Below are 22,214 nucleotides of genomic sequence, written 5' to 3' on the forward strand. Positions count from 1 at the left end.
CCTGGTCAGAGCCTCTTGCCACTCCAAGTATTATTCATACCTTTTAATATGCTTCAGTATTAAGTGGACAATTAACTCAAGCTGACAGCTTCTCATACCTTCTGGATTCCAATAATGTTCATCTCTACCTACCTCAGTCACCTATTTGCATAGCCAAGACATCTTGTTATTGTAAATCAAACCATCTCTAAAATCTTAAGTCACATTTGGGACAACAATCAGTATTTCACTTCATTCTAACTGCATCTGTCACACTGAAACTCTCAACTTCCATGCACACAATCCATACAATAATGCACTGTTGAAATTCCTGGATTGCCTTTAAATTGCAGTGATACTGACCACTTCATCACTGTATTTCAATCATTAACTTCCTCAGTCACACCCTGGAAAGGTTTAGAAATTTTTCTCCCAGAAATCTTACATGCACTCATCCCATTTTCTGATCATATTTTTTTTCTAACTAGTTCCTCTATAATCTAACTTCCACTCTACCAGCCTTCCAATCTCAGAGACTCCAGACCCTTCTCTTCTTACTGGAATAGTAGTTTCTTATTTTTCTTACATTCTATAGTTTCTTACTTTTTTCTCCTTTCCTTCAAGATTGAACTCCTGGCCAATCATTTGAAATAAGCAGAAGCACCTTTCAGATCCCTGATATACATATAATTTTCTCTCAACCCAGCAAATCCCAAGCCTGAATCAATGCTAAAGTGTGCTTGCTTCATTTTTATACTGAGATTGAGGAGAAATGCTAGGGGAAAAAAAAATACATAATTATCCAAAATGTTATCATTACAAATTAATGGTCTTTGGCCTTGGATGGGCCCTTAATGCCAGTGATTGCTTTTCTTTCTTTTTTTGGCCTTGGTCAATTCTTTCTCACATCTCATGGTCACTACTCCAAATGCTGCACACTTTCTCCACCCCCTATTCTTGTCAAGTCTATTTCCATCTCTTTCTCATTTAAATAAGAACACTGAGATCATGAGACATAATTTTGACTTTCTGGTTCCTCCTGTCACCTCTTCCTGCTCCCCTCAAAGTTATCTTCATTCACACTCATCTTTATAACTTTTTTTCCAGTCTTGGAAAATGAGTTAGTTTTCCCTTCTCCTGCTTATAGGCCAACCCACTCTCCCAGTACTTCTGGGGATCCCTTCTATTCGTTTTCTCTCTATTCTCTACTTTGGCCCCTTCCAATTCTTATCTTGTAAAGTGAGAAGTGACTTTAGAACAATAATAGTGCACTCCCCACAAGTCTGTAGAATGACACAGTCTCTCAGTACCGTGTCTTTCCACATGCTGTACCTGTCTAAAACACTTTCCTCTCTTCCATATTATGAGACCTGGTGAAGGCACCACCTCCTCTAGGTAACTCTCCATGATGATCCCATCTCCATGCACAGATGTCATGTTTTTAACATCCTGAGCATAATTAACATGATCATAGCACTTATCACATGATACTGTAACTATTTCTTCTGTGCCCCCCAAGGGCAGAGTGAATGGATTGCTTTGGAGCATAAAACATAATTTCTAATACCTTGAAGAATCTGCATCACTTGAAACTATGAGGATGAATTTAGCAATAAACTTTAAAATGAATAAAATTATAGGTTCTGAATGAACCTGATGCTTAGGGTTCTGTGACAAAATATAGGAGCATTTGAGAATATCCTAAAGACTCTCATTTGCTTTTTATCAAAGAAGGTATGTTCATGTTTCTATTTGCCAAGTTTTGAACTCCCTGCAGCACAAAACAAATATATGACATTAACCAGTTAAGTCATTATTAAAATAACTGAACTGGCTATAATTTTCATACTGTTTTTTACAACTTTTTATTTTAGCCTTTTTTTGAAACTTATTTTTCAAAACTTATTTTTGAAGTTCCCACTTGATTCACCTAAACTAAACTTGAAAGGATCAATGAAAAAAATGCCACTTTATTTACTAGTGGTGGGAAGGTTTTAGCATTATTAATCAAATAGTCAAGAATTTGGCATGAAAACAAATACAGTCAGTCCTCCATACCTGTGGATTCAACTAACTGGGGATCAAAAATATTCAAGAAAAAAACAGATGGCTGTGTCTGTACTGAAGATGTACAAACTTTTTTCTTGTCATTATTCCCTAAATGACACTGTATAACAACTTTAATATAGCATTTATATTGTATTAAGTATTATAAGTAACCTAGAGGTGATTTAAGGTATACAGGAGGATGTGTGTAGGTTGGTGCTATGCAAATACTATGCCACTTTATGTAAAGAACTTGAGCATCTGTTGATTTTGATATCTGTGGGAGTTCCTGGAACCAATCCCCCAAGAGATGACTGTATAATGTAACAAGGCCAATGATACAAATAAAATATATACAGATTATAGATGCCACACTCAAGGTATGAGTATTCACCTGAGTTTTGAAACTTCTAGTTATGGCAAACAGAACAGTATTGATTAAGTACCCTAAATTTTGAAAAGCTTTATAGGTGTATAATTGACATACATTACACATAAAGTACACAATTTAATGAGTTTTGAAATGTGTGTATACTTCTGAAACTAGCACTATAATCAAAGTAATCACTCCTAAAATTTTCTCCCACTACTTCTCACCTCTCCTACTTCCACCCTTAGAAACTAATGATCTGCTTTTTGTCGTTATAGATTAGCAGGTATTTTATAGAATTTTCTATAAATCAAATCATACACCATGTACTTTTTGACTTAACATGACAATTTTGAGATTCGTTCATTCCACAGTTCATTCCTTTTTATTGCTAACTAGTATTCTACCGTAAGGATATACTACAATTGTTTATCTATTCACCTATTGATAGATACTTGGGTTGTTTCTAAATTTTGGCTTAGTGTAGATATATGCTTTCATTTCTCTTGGATACCTTAAAAATGTAAAGACCTAAAAATAGTGTGTCTCCAGATTACTGCCTTCTTCTACTGCCTTTCTCCTTATTTTTCTAAATGATGTGAACCAAAACATCAATTTTATATGGGGCCAAAATACTTTAACTACCAGATATATATGATCTTAGTATCTTTTTTATCCTTTGGGAAACTATATTGCTATTTAAACAAAAGGAGGGAAATATATAAGAAAGTCCAGTGGCTTATGGCTGGGTCCTGGGTCCATAAAAGTCCACTATACAGAACAGGCAAACTCATGTTTTCCTTTATGAACCACCATGGAAAGTTCCCTCCAGACCAAGCTGGGACCACTGATTTTACTTATAGTGCAGATAGCTCTGACTCCAAGTGCATCGCAGATTAGCTAAGATTTACAAGTTCAATGGGAAAAGCCACCACATTTTTGTATTATTACAGAATAAAATGAGCTAAAAATACTTGCTTCATTTAGAATAAGTCAAATACTCTAAAAGGACTATCTGACCTTTGAAATACAGAACAGAAGCATGATTAAGTCTTGGCTGAATTTCCTATAACTTGCTTATTTCTCCAGTGTTGAAAGTCTGTCAAACTATTTATTCTAGTTACCTTTGGGAAAAGAGAAGTTTGACAAATTTATATTTTTAGCCCAGCATTCTAATTTTAGGCATTGTGTTCAGGATAAAATAATTCAAAAAGTCCTTAGAGATAGATGTAACTTTCAACTTAAAATGTTTCAACTGAAATCAGTTTTGTAGACAATCCAATTATGTCCCAAGGCTTATTTTTAAAATAGCTATGCCAGATTTACTCAATTACAAAATAATGTTCAAATTCATCCAAAATGTTTTGATAAAATTACTCTATTGCAATAGAATAGGTATTTTCTACATAGGTAGATATATACAGGCTTATTTTTAAATACAGTAAAATAAAGAGTTTATACGGAACATATATTTTGATTTAAAAATTCAGGTTAAGTAACTTGATTTTATATTTATTCATATTAAAATAATTATTTTTTCTAAAGTAACTAGCAAAATGTCTATATAGTCCTTAAACAAATTTTTAATATTTTACTCTAGCATTCACCTTCACATTTGCAATTCTTGGCTAAGGATACAAGGCATTATAATGCTTACCACAATGGAAACCCACAATCTAACTGTTCTTCCCTGGAAGCAGGACAGCTTATGGGAGAAACTCTTTTTCAGTTCTAACATCATGTTCGCTCTCCTTCAAAATCTGACTACGTAAAGCATAAAGTAGGATACATCTCTAAATTTCCATTTCACTTCTAAGAATCTGCCTTTTTAAACCTTAATTATCTGAGAGAGCACGTATGTGTGTATTTATGTAGGAAGTAGCAGTTGCTGTTTTTCAAATACACTGAACTCCAAAAACATGTTAAGAGGGAAAAAAGAGATGGCCTGTTTTCTTACATAAATACATGCAATTTTCCTCCCCAATGTTTATAATTTCTTTCAATATCAATAATTTATCTTCTTCTTTTTTTTTTTTTTGAGACCAAGTCTCACTCTATTGCCCTGGCCAGAATCCAGTGGCATCATCACAGCTCACTGCAACCTCAGACTCCTGGGCTCCAGTGGTCCTCCTGCCACAGCCTCCCAAGTAGCTGGGTCTACAGGCATGCGTGCGAGCCACCATGCTGGCTAATTTTTTTCTATTTTTAGTAGCTACTAGGTCTCGCTCTTGCTCAGACTGGACCTGAACCCCTGGGCTCAATCAAGTGATCCTCCTGCCTCAGCCTCCCAGAGTGCTAGGATTACAGGCGTGAGTCACCACACCCAATCTTTTATCTTCCTTTTTGAACCCAGTGAAAAAAATTATGTTCACTGCATATGAAAATATTAACATAAAAACTGACTTGGGGAAGGAACTACCAAGTCAATGTTAATTGTTTTCTTAAATTAATTTTGTCTTTAGCAAATACTGAGCTATACAAAAGTACATCCATTTTTGGATAATATATGGCACAAGTGAAGGATTTTCTTGGGGGTGTGGTGCTAATCAATTTAAGCAAGATTAGCTTAGTGAACTTGAAATCCAAATTTAGAAATATATGTCTTAGAAATAATTTGTCTTAGTGATAACAGTTTATGTCAACAATTCTAAAAACAGAAAAAAGCCATTTTTTTTCAACTGTTCAAGATAGGGGATCTTGCCATACCCCATTTTCCAACACATCTTTAAACAATCACAGAATATTTCATTATTTCTAAAGTCATTAAAACATTTAGTCAATGCTTTTTCACTTTTAATGTTTGTGCCATGTACCAAAGTATCTTCAAATTCATAACAATTTTTTGACTAAAAAAATTATACCTGTGGATTTGGGGACATTTATGAAAATAATATGATAATCCCAAACTCTGAAAAGTAAAATCCAAAACAGAATTGTAATTTGGTATTCCCAGCATTATGCTGGGATTTAACACTCTTTATGACAGGTTTCTGCAATTAGGTCTTTTGTGTCATATAGGTTTGAAAGTAATAAGTTATGATTCCATTGTTCAAATAACAAGGAAAAGGCAAATTCTGGTTAATAAAACAAATGAAATAACCTATAAGAGTATTCAGGGTGTGAGGCTAAATTCCCTCCCCTATACAAAGTTTTCAACATACTCATTAAAAATAAAATATAAAATATTCACTGGAAAACATTCAAATGAATCTATGACTTATTTAATACTAGAACTTGAGAGAGAAGAGAGATGATGTTAGGAAAAGCATTAATAGGATTCTGAAACAGCTTTCTAGAGTCTGCTAACATGAAAGAGTTTGGAGGGAAAAAAAGCCAGTTTTTCTAAATTCAGGGGGAAAAAAAAGGTTGTTGGTAATTGTTTTCACATGGCTCTAAATAGTGGTATTATTTCACTCCAGTTAACTAAAACTGCGAACATCTGAACCTCTTCACTAGTGAGGGGTAATGATGTAGTACAATATCCTAAGCAATAATAATAGGATTTTATCATTCATTAAACCAGTGACTGGCCCCGATGTGTATTTATTAATACCCATAAAGAATGGCAACTACACATTATTCATTAGTTGCAAAATATTTAAACTTCAATTTTTATGTAGACTGAAGCAATTATTTGCTCAGAAAAAAAAATATTATATCATACTTTTGACCACCTAAATTTGAATTACACTGGCTGCTGAGTTAAGATATTTTTATTTTCTGGGTAGTTTCAAGAATTCTGACAAGCCCCCTTGGGGATGAATTTTGACCTAGGCCTTGTAAGAGAAATGAACAATCTTAATTGGTAAGAAGGAAAATAAACAAGTTTCTTACTATGAGGAAAACTCGTGAGTAGAATAATGGCAACAACGCAGCAGAGTGCACTCAGCTAATGGAAGAGTAACTGGCTTAACCAGCATCAGTGAGAGAGAGAAGGCTACTTATTGACCACAGACAAATGGGTCAGGTTGCAGAGTTTAGAACTGATCTCATAGGAATTAGAGAATCCTGATATTAAGAACTCATTCTTAGGCATAAGAAAAGGTAAAAATGTTCACACTCAGAGGGACAGACTATCTTTCCTCAAAGTGCTTCTCTCAGAAAGACCTTAAAACAGAAGCTGAAATGCATTCTTAAACCCACTCTCTCAAAATGTCTCTACAAGTTAAAGGAGCATTGATGTGTAACAAAGAGATAGGACTAGAAAATTGAGCATTAAATGCTCAATCTCAAAAAGCCAAGATGAGAATAGAAATTGCTTTTGAAATATAAAAATCGTGAATAATCAAAATGAAATTAAAATTTTAAGCTCTACACGGAGAAATTTTTCCAAAATTCTACTAACATACCATAATTGAGGTGATAATTTCCATATTTAAGAAGATAATGAATGCATTTAAAGTTTTATTTTTCAAAATTTCTCCTTTCAATATCATACAAGTCCCATCTCTTAGGATTTTTCACTAACCTCACCCATACTGACATTAGTGTACATGACCACAGAATCCTACAATATAGACAATGATTTGTTAATCCTACTGGAAATACTTAAAGATAGCTTTCGAAGTTAGTAATTCATACACATTTTCAAGTTTGGTATCTTCTCACATCCCAAAGCATATGAGATATATGATTACAAAATAATTACACTGGTTTCACTGTTGCTTGCTAACTCAGCGACACTAGTATCTGTTAGAACAGTGGAACAAACAAACAAAAAACTCTGAACAAGGCACTCAAGTATTTAGTTACGCCTGTTCTTTGAGACTGGAATGCCCTTTCTGGCTTTGATTATCCCAGCAAAACCATCTTAGCTTAAGATATGACTCTTCTTTGAAATTTTCCCTTACATCTACCTTACGGTCACCCAGAAAATAATAGGATGAGAAAAACACATACACATGCTTTCTTTATACAAATACCACTAGATTCTTTGTATGTGAGTTACTTCAAATTTAACCCTATTCTGGAATTTCATACATTTACTGACAATTTTCATAATTGTACCAGGTAAATGCACTGACAGTGAAAACATATGTAACCAATCAATATTTTAATCTCCAGCATATGCAAAGTAGATTTTTAAAAGTCTACCTCTTTCAGATTTCTTGCTCTGGCCTAGGCAAATCTAAGTAACTATAATTTTAATATCTTAGAATTTTTATTACTAATAAGCTTTACCTTTTCTAAAGCTTTACTATTAAAAAAAGTCTGTGAATTCCTGGTGATAATTTTAATAACAGCAACTATTTACTCTTCAACTACGAAATAAAGACCTAGAAGGATATGATTTATTTACCAGATATAAGGTTTAAGTAGGAAAAAACAGAAAAAAATAATTTCAACACCCACTTTTGGCATGGAAGACTTTTTACTTGAATCCAAATCTCCTTTGAGTTAATTTCTGCTCCTATATTAGATTCCACTTCATTTATCACGAATAAAAGCCTTCAGAAACACTTCAGAGAAAAGGCAAAGAAAAAATGTCTTCACTTTAAAGATCCAGTGCTATGCTACTCTTCACAGTCAAATGTGGTATCAATGCTCCTCATTGTAAGAATGTCTATGCTTTCCGTTAGTGAAGATGACTTGTTATGAGTTATCCCTTACTTGGTCTTTTGATTACATGGAGATATTTATGAGATAGATCAAAAAGAATAGAGTTTCCCTCTCAGAAAGTTAACTGGTCTCTATAAGGCCTGTATCTGACTTTATCAGCATGGTGCTCCAATGGACAAGTTAAAAGTATCTAAAATGATGCAATTCTGCCAACTCCCACTTCTACAGCAGATTCTAAATCAATGCACTTATTAAACCTAGTGTAGAATGAGCTACACAGAACGGGAGGTGTTTTATGGTTGCTTCTGCCCAAGAGAAACACAATGATTCTCTAGCTCCCAATTTCTTCTAATCTGTGGACCCTAAACACACAGAATCTCTTTAGTTTCAAGAATGAGATTCTTTCCATGAGTCAGACCTGTGTTAGAAGAAAAAACGGCCACAATCTCTCCATCTAAATAGTAATAAGATGCCTTCACAGCCAGTACTTCCTGAGGTTCATCAGGGAGAAATGTTGATAAAAGCCAACAACGAAATCTGAAACACTACCCAGGCAGATCCTTTCTCTTCTGATAATTTTGACATTCTTCCTTTGGAATGTCCACTGGAAAGAATTTTTCTTTTCCTCACAGTATCATGATTCTTACTAAGATTTCCTAAACTAGCCTACCCAAGTAAATAATCTGTACTACCTTTGTTATTGTTCAATTTATTAATTCCCTTAAATCATTATAAATACTATTTTAAGCTATTCAAATAATAATTAGGCACATCCAGAGGCTGACAGGATGTACAACTGAAATATAATACATTTCAAATATGAAATAAAAAAAAGACCTCCACAGAATCAAAATAAACACTAGAAACTCTCTGGGAGGAATGGGGAAAGAGCAGATAGTACAGACTTTCCGGGAACAGCAATGTTAAGAAAGTATCTTAGCAGAAAGATGGCTCAAGGTTATACTCTGGGCTAATCTTCAGTGAGCACAAGCCCCTGGAATATAAATTTCTCTCCTTCCTAATTTTTTTTTTTTTTCCAATGCTAAAACATCAGATAAGAGCCTACCTGACATTTTGGAGAATTTGCTGTGCTGGGATTGATATTCCGCATTGCCTAAGAGTAAAAAATAAGATGGATAAAAATTACTTTAAGCTACATGGTTGGGCTATGTAGGCTGACTTACAAAATTGTATCCAGACATATCACCATAGCACAGAGTTCCCAAGCTACCCAAGAAGCAGACTAAGGAAGATAGGAGCCAATGGAGTCACCACATAATAAGACGAAACCTCAGAAGTTTTTAACAGCATTGAGGATAGGACAGCAAGACTAAAATAAAATTTGATATTGGTCAGGTAGGTTCTTTGCTTCTGAGTATTAGATAAAGCAAGTAAAATACATTTGATGTTTCAGTATAAGAGAAACTGTCAATGGAAGTTCATAGGGAAGCCGAAAGACTTAAGATATATAGAATTTATACTGATTGCTAAAAAACAAAAACAAAACAAATCTAAAAATAGACTATTAGTATGGGAATAAAACAGGTCTATCACTTCAACATAAGAAAAGACAACATAGTATGTATAAAAGAAGAAACACAGAAGTTACCTTCAAAGGAAGTAAAGCTATTCTGTCCAGGACCCATCACCCAGAGTAAGAATAAGATTTAGAAAAATTCTTTGGAAGGAAGAGTTTTATAAGTAGCAGCGTTTTGCCCACCAAAAAACCCCAGGCTGATCTATAGCATACAACAAAATGATGAATAGCTCCATTTCTAGACTTTTTAATGATCTTAAAACAGTTAAGACTTCGACATTAGCAATGAAAGAATTTTTATTATTAAAGTTTTTTGATTTTTATAGTCTTCATTCATATGTGAAATTAAGATTTGTATTTATTTAGACCAACTAATAGTAACAAAATGAAAAACAATGAAAACCGGTTATGTAACACATACTTTTAAATTGCCTTATTTCTTCTAATAACCATGTAATTATATTCTTGATGGTGCTACTTTGTTCCAACAACACTTTTATCTAAATGAAAAATACTCTTCCTTTATAGTAATTTGTTAGAAAGTCAGTTAGGGGTATAATAAACTGTGTCAATATGCTTCCTCTCTCCATCTTCTTTATGGCAGATAAAGAAACATTTCTTTCAAGACCACTTTGTAGGAACCAAAGGGAAAGCTTCCCCTTCACCCTCTAAAGGTCTGCTGAAAATGAACTGAAAATAGGCAGATTAATACAGAAAAAGGCATACAAATTTATTTAATATACATAAGCATGGAGAAATTGCTTAAGAATTATTACCCAGTAACTGAGTGAGGTCCAAATGCTTACAAACCCTTCTTCATAGGGGAAAGGAGATGGAGGTGTACTCATTTTGAAGGTAGTAAATGATTTTTAGAGGGAATGAATGGACCCACAGCTCAGACAACAGTCTGTAAATAATTCTTTGGAAATTGAATTGGATCTGAGAACATACAATACTTTGGGCAAAATTCGTCTGGGCTCTAGGTGTGGTGTTTAATTTTCAGTCTTTTCTTCTGTGATATGAGTTTCAATCTTCTCCGGTTAACGCAATTTCAAAGAAGGGAGGAAACAACTATGTTCCTTTTTGGTGGGTCTGGTTTCTAGGTAGATAAAGAAACTTTGGAGAAAAGCCTCATCCTATACTTTGGTAGAGAACTTCAGGCTGCTGCTTTAGTTCAGCATGTCACAGCGCCATATTTTGGAGTAGCATTTCCTGAGCTCTGATAACTTCCTGACATTGTGTGCTGGCACATACTATCTTATTCCTTCTATCAGGGCTTACCCTTAATGTCAAACAAGCTAGAATTATCCTGACAGAGCACAGTTTATAAGTGAATCTGTCTAGGCTGCCATGGCTTAATTTAACTTCTCAGGTACTGGAGTTCCTCAAATCCTGATTCAGAGTTCACAGCTAGTATTGAGTTCATGTTATTTTCTTGGACACTCAAAGCGATACTTTTAAAATATGGCCCTTTTAAAAAATAGATCTTTAAATGCCTACATTCTGGTAACAGAAATGTAGGGTATAATGATTTCTATATGTCCACAATGATTTAGGTAGGAAAAAATAGTATAGATACAAGTATTTTATGTTTTTAAAGACATGTATATCTCTGGGGAGAAAATAATCGAAGAAACTCATAGTTATTTACACCCAGAGAACTAGGAAAACAGGGAAAAGAAGATTCTATTTTCAGTATACTTTCACCTTTTGTATACTTTATCACTATTATACCATGTTTTTATAATCTACTCAAAAAAATCTTATATGGAAAAATTTAAATATCTATACTACTTAATGTAAGATCACATTCCTAATGCCTGAACTTAGATTTAACCACTTTGAAACAAGATAAAGTAAAAATTAATTTTGAGATGAAGAATTATCTACTCTTATGGAACATAAAGACTGATAGTACTTTCTGAAAGAAAACGGACAGAAATAGTGATAAAGGGCTTCAAGCTCCCTAACGTTAGGTCCTACCCTTCTCAATATGAAAAATATCCACAAGCAGGTAATTTTTAGGTGTACTGGCATCTTCTAAACTTGGAGATAACTTTTATTATGTTTTAGATAAAAACTCTTAGACTCAGTAATACTGAAATATATTTCTCATTTAAAAAGTGACATATTGGTGTATCCCACACACAAAAATAATTCATTTAAAGTAAAAGGTGTTTTTCCCCAACTGATGTCCCAGAGTTTCTCCCTTATTGAAAATCCTCAGAAATACAGTAACCTAAAATTCCATGTACATTTGAGGAGGCATCCTTGTTTCCTTCAATTTTTGCTCAACCACATGACCACAGCCAAAATAGCTCTTTATGATACAGGTTTGTAAGTTACATTCCATGTGGTCAAAGGCCAGTCAAGAAACTTAAGACAAGGACAGAGCTGGATAGAATGCTTCTGCGTGTCATTCCAGTTTTACAGAGAATGGTCCTCTGTTACTAATAAATACTAAAATTAAATTTGCCCACTTTATGTAGGAAAACAAACCCCAAAAAGTGGAAGGCTGGTTTCTAACCTGTGGCCTCACCTGCCGAAGCAGTTCTTGCTGTTTCAGTCGCAGTCTCTCTTTCTCCATCTGCAGTTGTTGCAGCCTCATCTGCTGCTGCTGGTTGGAGTTGCCACCACCCATGACGCCTCCCTGTGGGCTCTGGGGAGCCAGGGGTGGTGGCTGTTTCACTGGGGCACTCTGACTGATTCTCTGGTTCATGGCTGAAATGAAAAAAAAAAAAAAAAACAAAACCTAACAGATCTGTCCTAAAAAACTAGTTAAGGAAGAGAAATTGATGATTTAGTTATTCAAAAGCAATTGGGATATTCAGTGTAGCTTTTTTTGATAGTAAGATTGAAGTAACTTAAAAATCCATCAATATCACAATGGCTACATGAACTTATTATTGTCACCATCATTGTTACAAGATACAAGGCAGTTGTAAGAGCAAAGAAACAAGAGATACTTCTAATATGCAATGATATGGAACAGTTTCTAAGACCTTAAGTTAACAGTAAAGTGCAGAATAGAATGTGTAACAAAGAAAAGGGGTGGGGAATATACATTGCCTATCCAAAGGATGTGAACTGAAGAACAGCTAAGAAACAACTAATATCTATTGGCTCTGGAGATGGGAAACTGATGACTAAAAGACTAAATTGGAGAGACTAATTTATAACTTTTGAAGTTTCAATGATGCAAATACATTACTTATTACAAAAAATATATAAATTCAGTTAGAAACCCATCCCCCAAAGCAACTGAGACAGCATTCTGAGCAGTAAATTCTATTAAAATAATCAATGCTTAATATATTCATATATCTATGTGTATATCCATAATAAAGCAAGTAGATCAAAATGATCTGATGCATTCTTGTATCAAACCGAGTCCACAAGTATCTGGATGACAGAGATATATCTCATTTGACACCACTGTATCAGCAGCATACAGCCCAGGTAGTCAAAAAGAAATTTTTTTTAGCTGAATCTGTAATACACCATTTAGGAGTTAGAAATGGACTGGATTTTTATATTAGCGAATTTCTGTCACTGATACGGCTGGCACTGATCAAACTGTGGATTAACCTCAGAGCAGATGGAAGTTTTATGTGAAAATGTTAGTAAGAATGATATACCTTTACAGACACATATTCAACTTTTTAAGTTGAAATTTTGGGGACATTTTCTACTAAATGTTTAATACACACACACTGACCAAAGAAAACCCCAGACCTAAATGGCTTCAAGGAACTGCCTGGGAACTTTTCCATTTTGTCTACTAACATTTCTTATCTGATTCCAATTTTCTGCTTACAAATTCATATCTCTCCTACACTTGAGTGCCACAGGAGTGAGGGCAGTATCCTATTTATTTATGTGTCCTCAGTGCCCAGCACAGCATCTGGCACAAAGTGTGTGCTGGAAAAAAAAAAAAACAACAATGAACCATTTCTATGTAAGTTGAGTATTTTTTCACTGAGGCAGAAAATTAACTATTTAAGACCTAAGACGGTACAGAAATCCTAATTTCCCTTTAGATTGCCCAACTCTTTTTTTTTTCCTCCCTCTTTTTATATCACTATGTTGCCCAGGCTGGCCTCAAACTCCTGGGCTCAAGTGATCCTCCTACCTCAGCCTCCTAAAGCTTGTAGCCAGAAATACAGGTGCACGCCACCGTGCCTGGCTCAAGATTGTCCAAGTCTTCTATGAGGCCAGCATTAACACTGATATAGAACCAAGGATATTAGAAGAAAGGAAAATTACAGACCAATCTCTCTCAGAATTCCTTAGTTCAATTCGATTTTCTGAGCCACTAGTTAATATAAGATGGCACTATTAATTTATTTCTATTTTTCTGTTCTTAATTTTTCCCTACAATTTTTCTACATTTTCTAATTTTTGAGTTGAATTTACCTAGTTTAAATCTTTTGTTGGAGGATTTAAGTCAATAAATATAACTAAGTTCTGCTTTAATGCATGCTATACATTTTGAAATAGTATAATTCATAATTGTTCTATTCCAAATATTTATAATTTCTACTGTGACTTACATTTAACTCATGAGCTATTTAGGAATATATTTTTATGCTTCCTGGCTGAGCGCGTGGTGGCTCACACCTGTAATCCCAACACTTTGGGAGGCTGAGGTGGAAAAATCACTCAAGGCCAGGAGTTCAAGACCAGCCTGGGCAACATAGCAGGTCTCTACAAAAAATAAAAAAATCAGTTGGGTGTGGTGGCACACGCCTGTAGCCCTAGCTACTCTGGAGGCTGAGGTGAGAAGATCCCTTGAGCCCAGGAGTTTATGGCTTCAGTGAGCTATGATCACACCAATGCATTCCACCCTGGGTGATAAAGCTCGACCCCATCTAATTAAAAAAAAAATCCTTGTAAATGTTTGCACTAGGCCAGGGCCAGGTCAGCTGTATGCCTGGCTTTTACCATTGAGCCTGTTTATGTATTTCTTCCTTATTCCTAACACTTTTAGTTCCTGATATCCTCAGAAGCTGAACCTGGCAGCCCTCAAGCACCATGCTCAATGCTTGTGTGGTTTTATTTTCTGACCTATAGAGTTAAAAAAAAAATTATTACCTAGTTGTATCATTTTGGTTATCTTGTTTAAATATTTTGTATGGAAGAACAGAGAAGGGATGTCAAAACATGTTATACTACTCAATCTTGTTCCAAGCCTTATTAATCTCTTACATGGCAAAAATAAAATCATACTGACTCATGAAGACTTTGGAAACGTCTTTATAAAAGAATAAGTGGCTAAAAGTTTCATTCTTGTGGTTTATAGTTTAGTATTTTATAGGGGAATGGAGAGGAAAAAAAGCCAACAATTTTTGACAGCTAACATTTGCCAGGCACCAACAACCTCATTTAATAAAACTGCTTGTATCTGTCACCAACATATATGTATAAATGACAAGTACCATAGTATAATATAAAAAAGATGGCCATCAGAGTCAAGCAAAAATGGATTACAGTTGGGCATACCAATTTAGTAACTCACTTAATCTTCATTTTCCTCAACTGTACCTGAGGATACTAACATCTCCCTTTTGGAGTCATCATGGGGACTGAGTATTCCATTATATACCTGGAACAGTATGTGCTCCATAAACGTTCATCTGGCTCTCTCCTCCAGAACAGTCCTTTCTAGTTCTTTCTGTAGAGAGACTTCTGCAGATAATCACCCATACTTTGATGATTCCCATACTTTCCTCCACCACAGAAAGACAGGTGGGCGTGCGTGCACACACACGCGCGCGCGCGCGCACACACACACACACACACACAGTCTCCCCCCCCACTCCCATTTAGCATACCATTCACTGTTTCCAAGTATTCCTATGATTCATGAAGACATGCATGTACATCTTTCCTATAGGACTTAAATAGAAAAAATAGGCAGTAGAGATTGAGCTAAGGGGATCTTCCTCTTTTGGTGAAACATGTTCCTGGCATTTCAATAGAACACTCAACATATTTCCACACAGAGACATTTTACACACTGTGCTATGTCAGGTTTGATAGCATGAGTTAAACATGAATTGGGAGGCTGATCTGAGACACATTATGTATAGTGAACATATCATAAATTGAGGCCTAGAACAAACAAGTATTAGGAAAAAAAATTTTCAGTTCCAAGCAATTTAAATTAAAAAAATAAAACTGTGAGAAAATACTCTATTAGTAAACTGAGGAGTGCTGGAATTATAAAACATGATTGATTTCAAAACAGATCCTAGAGCTACACATTGTTAAATATTTCATCCATTAAGAAACATTAGAAAAAGCTTTTAAACTTTTCACATTAGATTTTTTATTAAAATAACATTTAAGGAATTATTTATAAATATACATTCTTTGTGAAAAAAATAGGACACTAACAAAATTGCATGAAAATAAAGAAGTAAGTATCCTTTGCATCTCACCAATTTCTCAGAATTAGATACCATTAGCAGTAATCATTAATGACAACAGTCATTGCTGATGACAAACTGAATTGGTTGGTAAGGTCTTCTTCAAATCTAAGTTTATCTGACTACTCAAAATTATAGAATGAGAAAAATTAAGATATCAAAATATATCAAAAGATGGAGGAAGAACCAGTTCACAGAATGAAGCAGAAACTTGCACAAAATATGTACCAGAAATAGTCCGATGACTATGGTGAGCACTTTTGGCTGTGTTTACCTAAATGTTGTTACCTATGGATACAAACAGTACTACAAGGTTTCCATATAAAGAGTTCACTTAAATGACCAATTCAAACAATCTTGTTTATCTACTGAAGCTGGGATTTATTCCTCTCCAGAAGCATCCAGTTCTTTACCTTCTGAGTAACTTAAGCATTTCAACGAAGCACAGAGCAATGCACCCACATGGGGTGCAGCAGAGACCTCACAAGCAGGCAAGAAACAAAACAGGCTTTGTTTCCTGGGGAAAGGGGGCAGGGTAGCGAAAAGAAAAGAAAAAGGAGGGGAGGGGAGGGGAGGGGAGAGGAGGAGAGGAGAGGAGAGGAGAGGAGAGGAGAGAGAAGAGCATTACCAACTTCTTCCCCTGGGTAATCAACTACTGTAATCGCAACGTTTCCAGTTTTAGTAAAATTTCTAAAAGGTAAAGAGAAAAAAAACCAAACCCTACAAAATGTCAGAATTCAAAAAGTTATAATATGCTATATTTTTAAATGCAAAGTCTGTGCTTCTTGGACTATGAAATAGTAACTATTTTAAGTTTTACTTAACAAATCAGTCCTGACAGCTTTATGGTAGAAAACCAAGGACTCAGCAATTACTGGAAAATAAGAGACTTTCTCAAAAAGAAAAGAAAAGGGGTCATCACCATAGATCTCTTCCCAGGTTTCATTCTAAACATGTGAATTTCCAAACTTCAGAAAACTTTCAGGTTTACATAATTTGTAACCTCAAAACCTTGAAATATTACAAAGTATTACAGATCTGTTAGTCATAAACTTTGGGATAATAAATCCAATTCTAGTAACCTTATTAAGTATAAATTTAAAATTAGAAATAATTTTCAAACTATTAAAGCATTAATCTATATAAAATCTCTCACAACAAATGCACTTTAATATTTTATCAAATGTCAGACATTGCATATTTACATATTAGTATTGCTTTGTTCACAATATTTAAAACAAAATTTGGTTTTCCCCATACCTACAAGTAAACTCAAGATTATAAAACAGTAGACTTACTAAAAGAAATGAATGCTTTTCTAAAAACACAAACTAATAGGCCATCTGTGCATTTTAGAATAGTTAAACAAAAAACACAGAACACTAACTGCTAGCTCAAAGCGTTTACTACATGACCTCAGTGACTGAATCATCTACAAAAAGTTACTATAAATCAGCATAATTTATCTACTTAAGTATCATTTTCCCTTTTTCTTTTGTTTTTAAATATGATTTTAATGATAGTTTTTCAGTGAAAATTACTATTTGATTCACAGTAAAAAGCTGTCTCTTACAAAAAGAGCAAAAGGCCTAATGACTAAATACATCTTTTTATGATCAATATGCATAAGATGTTTCCCAACTAAGTTATGTACCTAAATGACAATGCCATGCCCAGGAATAGTTTATTTTACTGAAATAATTCACATAAAATTCACTCTTGTAGCAGGTACAATTCAGTAGTTTTTATATACTCATAGAACTGTACAGCTATCACCACTATCTAATTTTAGAACATTTTCATCACTTCAAAAAGAAACCCCCATATCCACTGGCAGTTTACTCTCTATTGTCCCTCCCCACAATCCCTGGCAACCACCAACCTACTTTCGGTCTCTGTGGGTTTGCCTATTCTGGATTTCATACAAATGGAATCAAATAATACATTGCCTTTTGAGACTAGCTTCTTTCACTTAATGTTTTCAAGATTCACCCACGTTGTTTTAATAGTATATAACTGTATTACACTCCTTTTTATTGCCAAATAGTATTATGTTATATGAATATACCCCATTTTGTTAGTCTGTCAACTGATGGACATTTGGGTTATTTTCACTTTTTGGCTATTATGACTAATAGTGCTATGAACATTCATGTGCAGGTTTTTCTGTGGACACATGCTCTCAATTCTTCTGCATATATACCTAGGAATGAAATTGCTGAGTCATATGCGAATGTTATGGTTAACTTTTTTGAGGAACTGCCAAACTATTTTCCAAAGTGGCTGCATCATTTTTCAATCCCAACAGCAATGTATGAGGGTTCCAATTTCTCCACATTCTCCACAATAACACTTGTTATTGTCTGTCTTTTTTATTCTAGCCATCCTAATGGGAGTTAAGTGATAACTCACTGTGGTTTTGATTTGTGTTTCCCTAATGACCAATATGTGGGAACAGTTGAGCTGCTCTAAGATCCTGCTTTATAGGTCTTCTCACAAACAAAATAATCTCTCCCATCATACTTTGCACTTCTCTCCCTTCCCAAACACCCAACCCCCGCAAAACTGGGTTATTCACATCTTTAACTGTGCAAAAATATTGATAAATATTACTATTTAGATCAATCCAATTTCTTCCTCCTTCAACCATCTATCAAAAGACTAGCATAAAAATTAATTGTAATGGTATATTTCAAACAATACAATTGTGGATGGAACTAAATGAAAAAACCCAACTGAACATTTTCTCTTCATCATCTCAGTAAGCAGTTTTTTAGGGCGGGATACAGGGGTTACTAAATGAGGTGAGGCAGAAAAGGGAGAGAGTGTTAAACTAGCTTTCAGCTTTCTGTCCCCAGAGTAAAACCATGTTTTTCCCTTCCACTATGAAAATAAAGTTTAAAGTCTAGTTTGGAAAGAAAGTTCAGATGATAAGACTACTGCTCTAAAGAGAAGGGGAGTTCCACTTAAAATATACCTGCCACCATGAATTCATGTTAATGAGTAAACAGGTCCATTAATAACACCTTCCTTTATAATTTCATATATTTTATTACTATTAATGCTCTTTCACTGGGGGAATTTATAATTTAGAAGAGATATATACCTTAGAGTTTTTACTGATAAACACAAAATTGGTCCTTTCATACAGTCTGTAGTTTGACTGGCTTTTCATCCCTCAATGTCCCTCTTCCTAAAAACCTTCCTTTACCACCAAGGTGCAAGTAGGTTCCCACCACCCTATTTCCTTTCACAGCACCTTTTTTATTATGTTTTATTGTACTTAACTATAATGATTTATTTACTTATTTAGTAGCTTGTCCCTGACCCCATGGCTAGTACAGTGCCTGATATGAAATTGGCACTCAAACATTTGTTGAATAAATAAATCTTCAAAGAGTTTCTTTCCCTAGTTAGTATTAGTAGGATGCTATTAGCAATACACAGGAGAATCTCCAAGTTGAAGCAAGCCCACAATTAGTTCTAAAATGACCTCAGCAACTAGGGCAGCAGAACAAAATGAGTATAAAACAAAACAAAAAATCTGAACCACTCTCCAATTTGACTTTTCCCTTAGAAATTCTATACTCTCTTTTTCTGTTTCTGCTATCTGAATCTCCGAGTTGGCAGAAAAGGTGGCAAGCAACTCCAAATGGCTCCTCTTCTCCAGCATATTTTGTGAGATGCTTGTTAATTCAGAGCTAATACAAAAAAACAACTTGAAACACAGTTTTCTTTTAAAAATTAAGTAAGGTTTTTTTGGTGTGTGTTTGATAATAGGGGCTTTAATAACACAAGCCATTATTAGTTTAAATTATCATTCGGTGACTTTGGTGGTCTTAAACTTTTTTTTGTTTTTTTTTGAGACAGAGTAAAGCACTATGTCACCCTAGGAAGAGTGCAGTGGTGTCAGCCTAGCTCACTGCAACCTTAAACTCAAGGGGTCAAGCAATCCTCCTGCCTCAGCCTTCCAAGTAGCTGGGACTACAGGCACGCACCACAACACATGGCTAATTTTTCTATTTTTAGTAGAGATGGGGTCTCGCTCTTGCTCAGGCTGGTTTGGAACTCCTGAGATCAAGCACTCCTCCTGCCTCAGCCTCCCAGAGTGCTAGGATTACAGGCCTTAAACTTTTAAGTTTTAAAAATCCTGTGTGAATGATGTACTCATTATGTAAACAAAAACATTTCTTCACAGTATAATTAACTATTTGCATCACAGAAATTACATATCAATTTAAGCTCATTAACATATGTCAACTCACCCTTGGTAAGCAGAGAAATTGTTTACCATAATTAATAAACTATTTTGGTACTATCCTACTGAATTGTTCTTCCTGGCTAACCAAAATATTAATTTTTAAATAAAAACTAAACATTTCAAAAATAAAAAGCTAAATTAAAAAAAACATACATAGTTGAGGCATACTGTACAGAGGAATATACCTAAAGGTGTTTACTTTAGAATATATCCTACTGAATTTAACATAATTTTTTAAAAATGAATAAAACCACAGAGCTCATGTATTGAACTAATTTTGATATTTATTCTATCATCTTGTGTATTAAACTATTCATTTCAGCAAATGTTTGTTTTTTAAGTTAAAATGTAGTGAGGGCAACAATTAGCAATCTCTAACAGTATGTATTAAATCAGATATTGCTGAACACAGCCTGAAACTATGCTTCAAATCTGCTTACATGAGACTTTCTGTCATGACAACTTTATGGGCATTCTAAATTTTAGAAATAAACTACTAACAATGCACCATCTCTAAGGTAGTAAAGCTGAACCCTGCTAATATGAGCATGTTTAATCTGCTATATGCTTCCAAGAGTTTGAGAGTGCGGACAAAGCTTAAATATCCCACCCAGCACTTCCCACCAGCCCCCCATCACTTTTGTCTGCCTGGGCATACTCACCATATGATAAGGCTTATCTTTTGGATTAAAGGTTGAAAGATTTCCCTGTCTCCTCTTCAAAAGTAATTCCCAACTGTGACCAGAGGACCAAAAGTTAAACTTAAATGGTGCAATAAATAGTTCAAAAGTATCTCTGAAACCTCAACACACTCAAATCAAAAAGGCTATTGAGAAGTAACCTTAAGCAGGGGTCCAAAGTAGTTATTGAAGAATTCGAAATCTAGCATATTATATTCAGTTAATTAAGGACTGAAAATATTGTTAAGAGCATTCAGTGTAACCCAGTCAGTCACATTTTACAGATGAGTCAAATTAAGTCAAGAGAAGTTAGGTATCTTTCTGAACCAGTTGGTTACATTGTGATACCAGAAGAACTTGGGTCTCTTGATTCCCAATTCAGTATGTAATTTTTTCTAAATCATAATTTAATTCAGTTGAATCATGTACATTGTATAATTACCACATGGAAAAAGGATGCTAGCCTCTACTGTAGATTTGAAAAATGGCTTTCTGGAAGGCATAGAAAATGCCAGGTCAGAGCAGTGTAGTAACTATTTTTCTCACTGGATAATGTATGCATAAAATACCACAGAATATCACATTTAAAGAGGTACTAGTAAAATGAAACATGTAGAGGAGGTAAGTGAATTGGTAAAGAGCATAAAACTCTTAAGACATGAAAAACTGGAGAAACCACAGTTAGAAAAGAACACTGCTGGGATTAGAGCTGTATTCACAAATGTGAAGGGACATATAAGCTTTTGGATAGAAAAGGAAGCAAACTTTCTGGTCCTTGGAACTTTCCTTATGTAGAATGGACTATCTTATAACGCAGTAAGCCAGTAAAGGGAAAGGTCAAAAGCTAAGAATGAAAGACAATCTCTTAAGAATATGCTAGAAGTGAGGCATGAATTGCATAGATAATTCAACTAGATGGCTTCAAAGTCTGTTCCAATAAGAGATCTTATAATTCTCTTCTGTACTTAGAAACTCATTACCTATGGGTAATTTCCTTAAGATGAGTCACAATATAGGATACAAGGGCATTAACCACTGTCATCTTCCTCCCTCTGAAATTTCCATGTATCAGTATTGATATATTAGGTATGTTTATAAAAGATTAACTGCATTCAATCTAAATTTCTTATAAATTATAGGTGCCAAAGTCAAGTTCAGATTTCAGTTCTGTCACTTAACTATATAACCTTGGATAGTTTATGATTTCCCTAGATCTCAAAGGAGCTCAGATTTTGGGAAATATTCCCAACCTCTCCCAGGATTTTTTTTTTTTTCTTTACTATGTGTTGGTAATTTAGGGAGTCACAATGACCAGATAGCTGTATGGCATTTAGTGGGCCAGGGATGTTGA

General features: G+C 34.6%; 1 protein-coding gene across 8 annotated transcripts in view; it reads right to left on the bottom strand.

Annotated features, from left to right (window-relative positions):
• The window catches only part of YAP1 (Yes1 associated transcriptional regulator), a 110,988-nt gene that overhangs the window by 10,228 nt on the left and 78,546 nt on the right, over positions 1-22,214 (bottom strand). For 2 of the 8 annotated variants that reach the window (XM_045556845.1, XM_045556846.1), the window contains exons 5-6: positions 12,019-12,212; positions 9,021-9,068 (exon numbers count right to left, since the gene is read on the bottom strand). In XM_045556845.1, the coding sequence (XP_045412801.1) occupies positions 9,021-9,068; positions 12,019-12,212 (242 nt within the window). The remainder of the gene's footprint in view (positions 1-9,020; positions 9,069-12,018; positions 12,213-22,214) is intronic. The other 6 variants (XM_045556847.1, XM_045556848.1, XM_045556849.1 and 3 more) reach the window with 3 other exon arrangements.

Source organism: Lemur catta, chromosome 7 (assembly GCF_020740605.2).
Source record: "Lemur catta isolate mLemCat1 chromosome 7, mLemCat1.pri, whole genome shotgun sequence".
NCBI classification, from domain to species: domain Eukaryota; kingdom Metazoa; phylum Chordata; class Mammalia; order Primates; family Lemuridae; genus Lemur; species Lemur catta.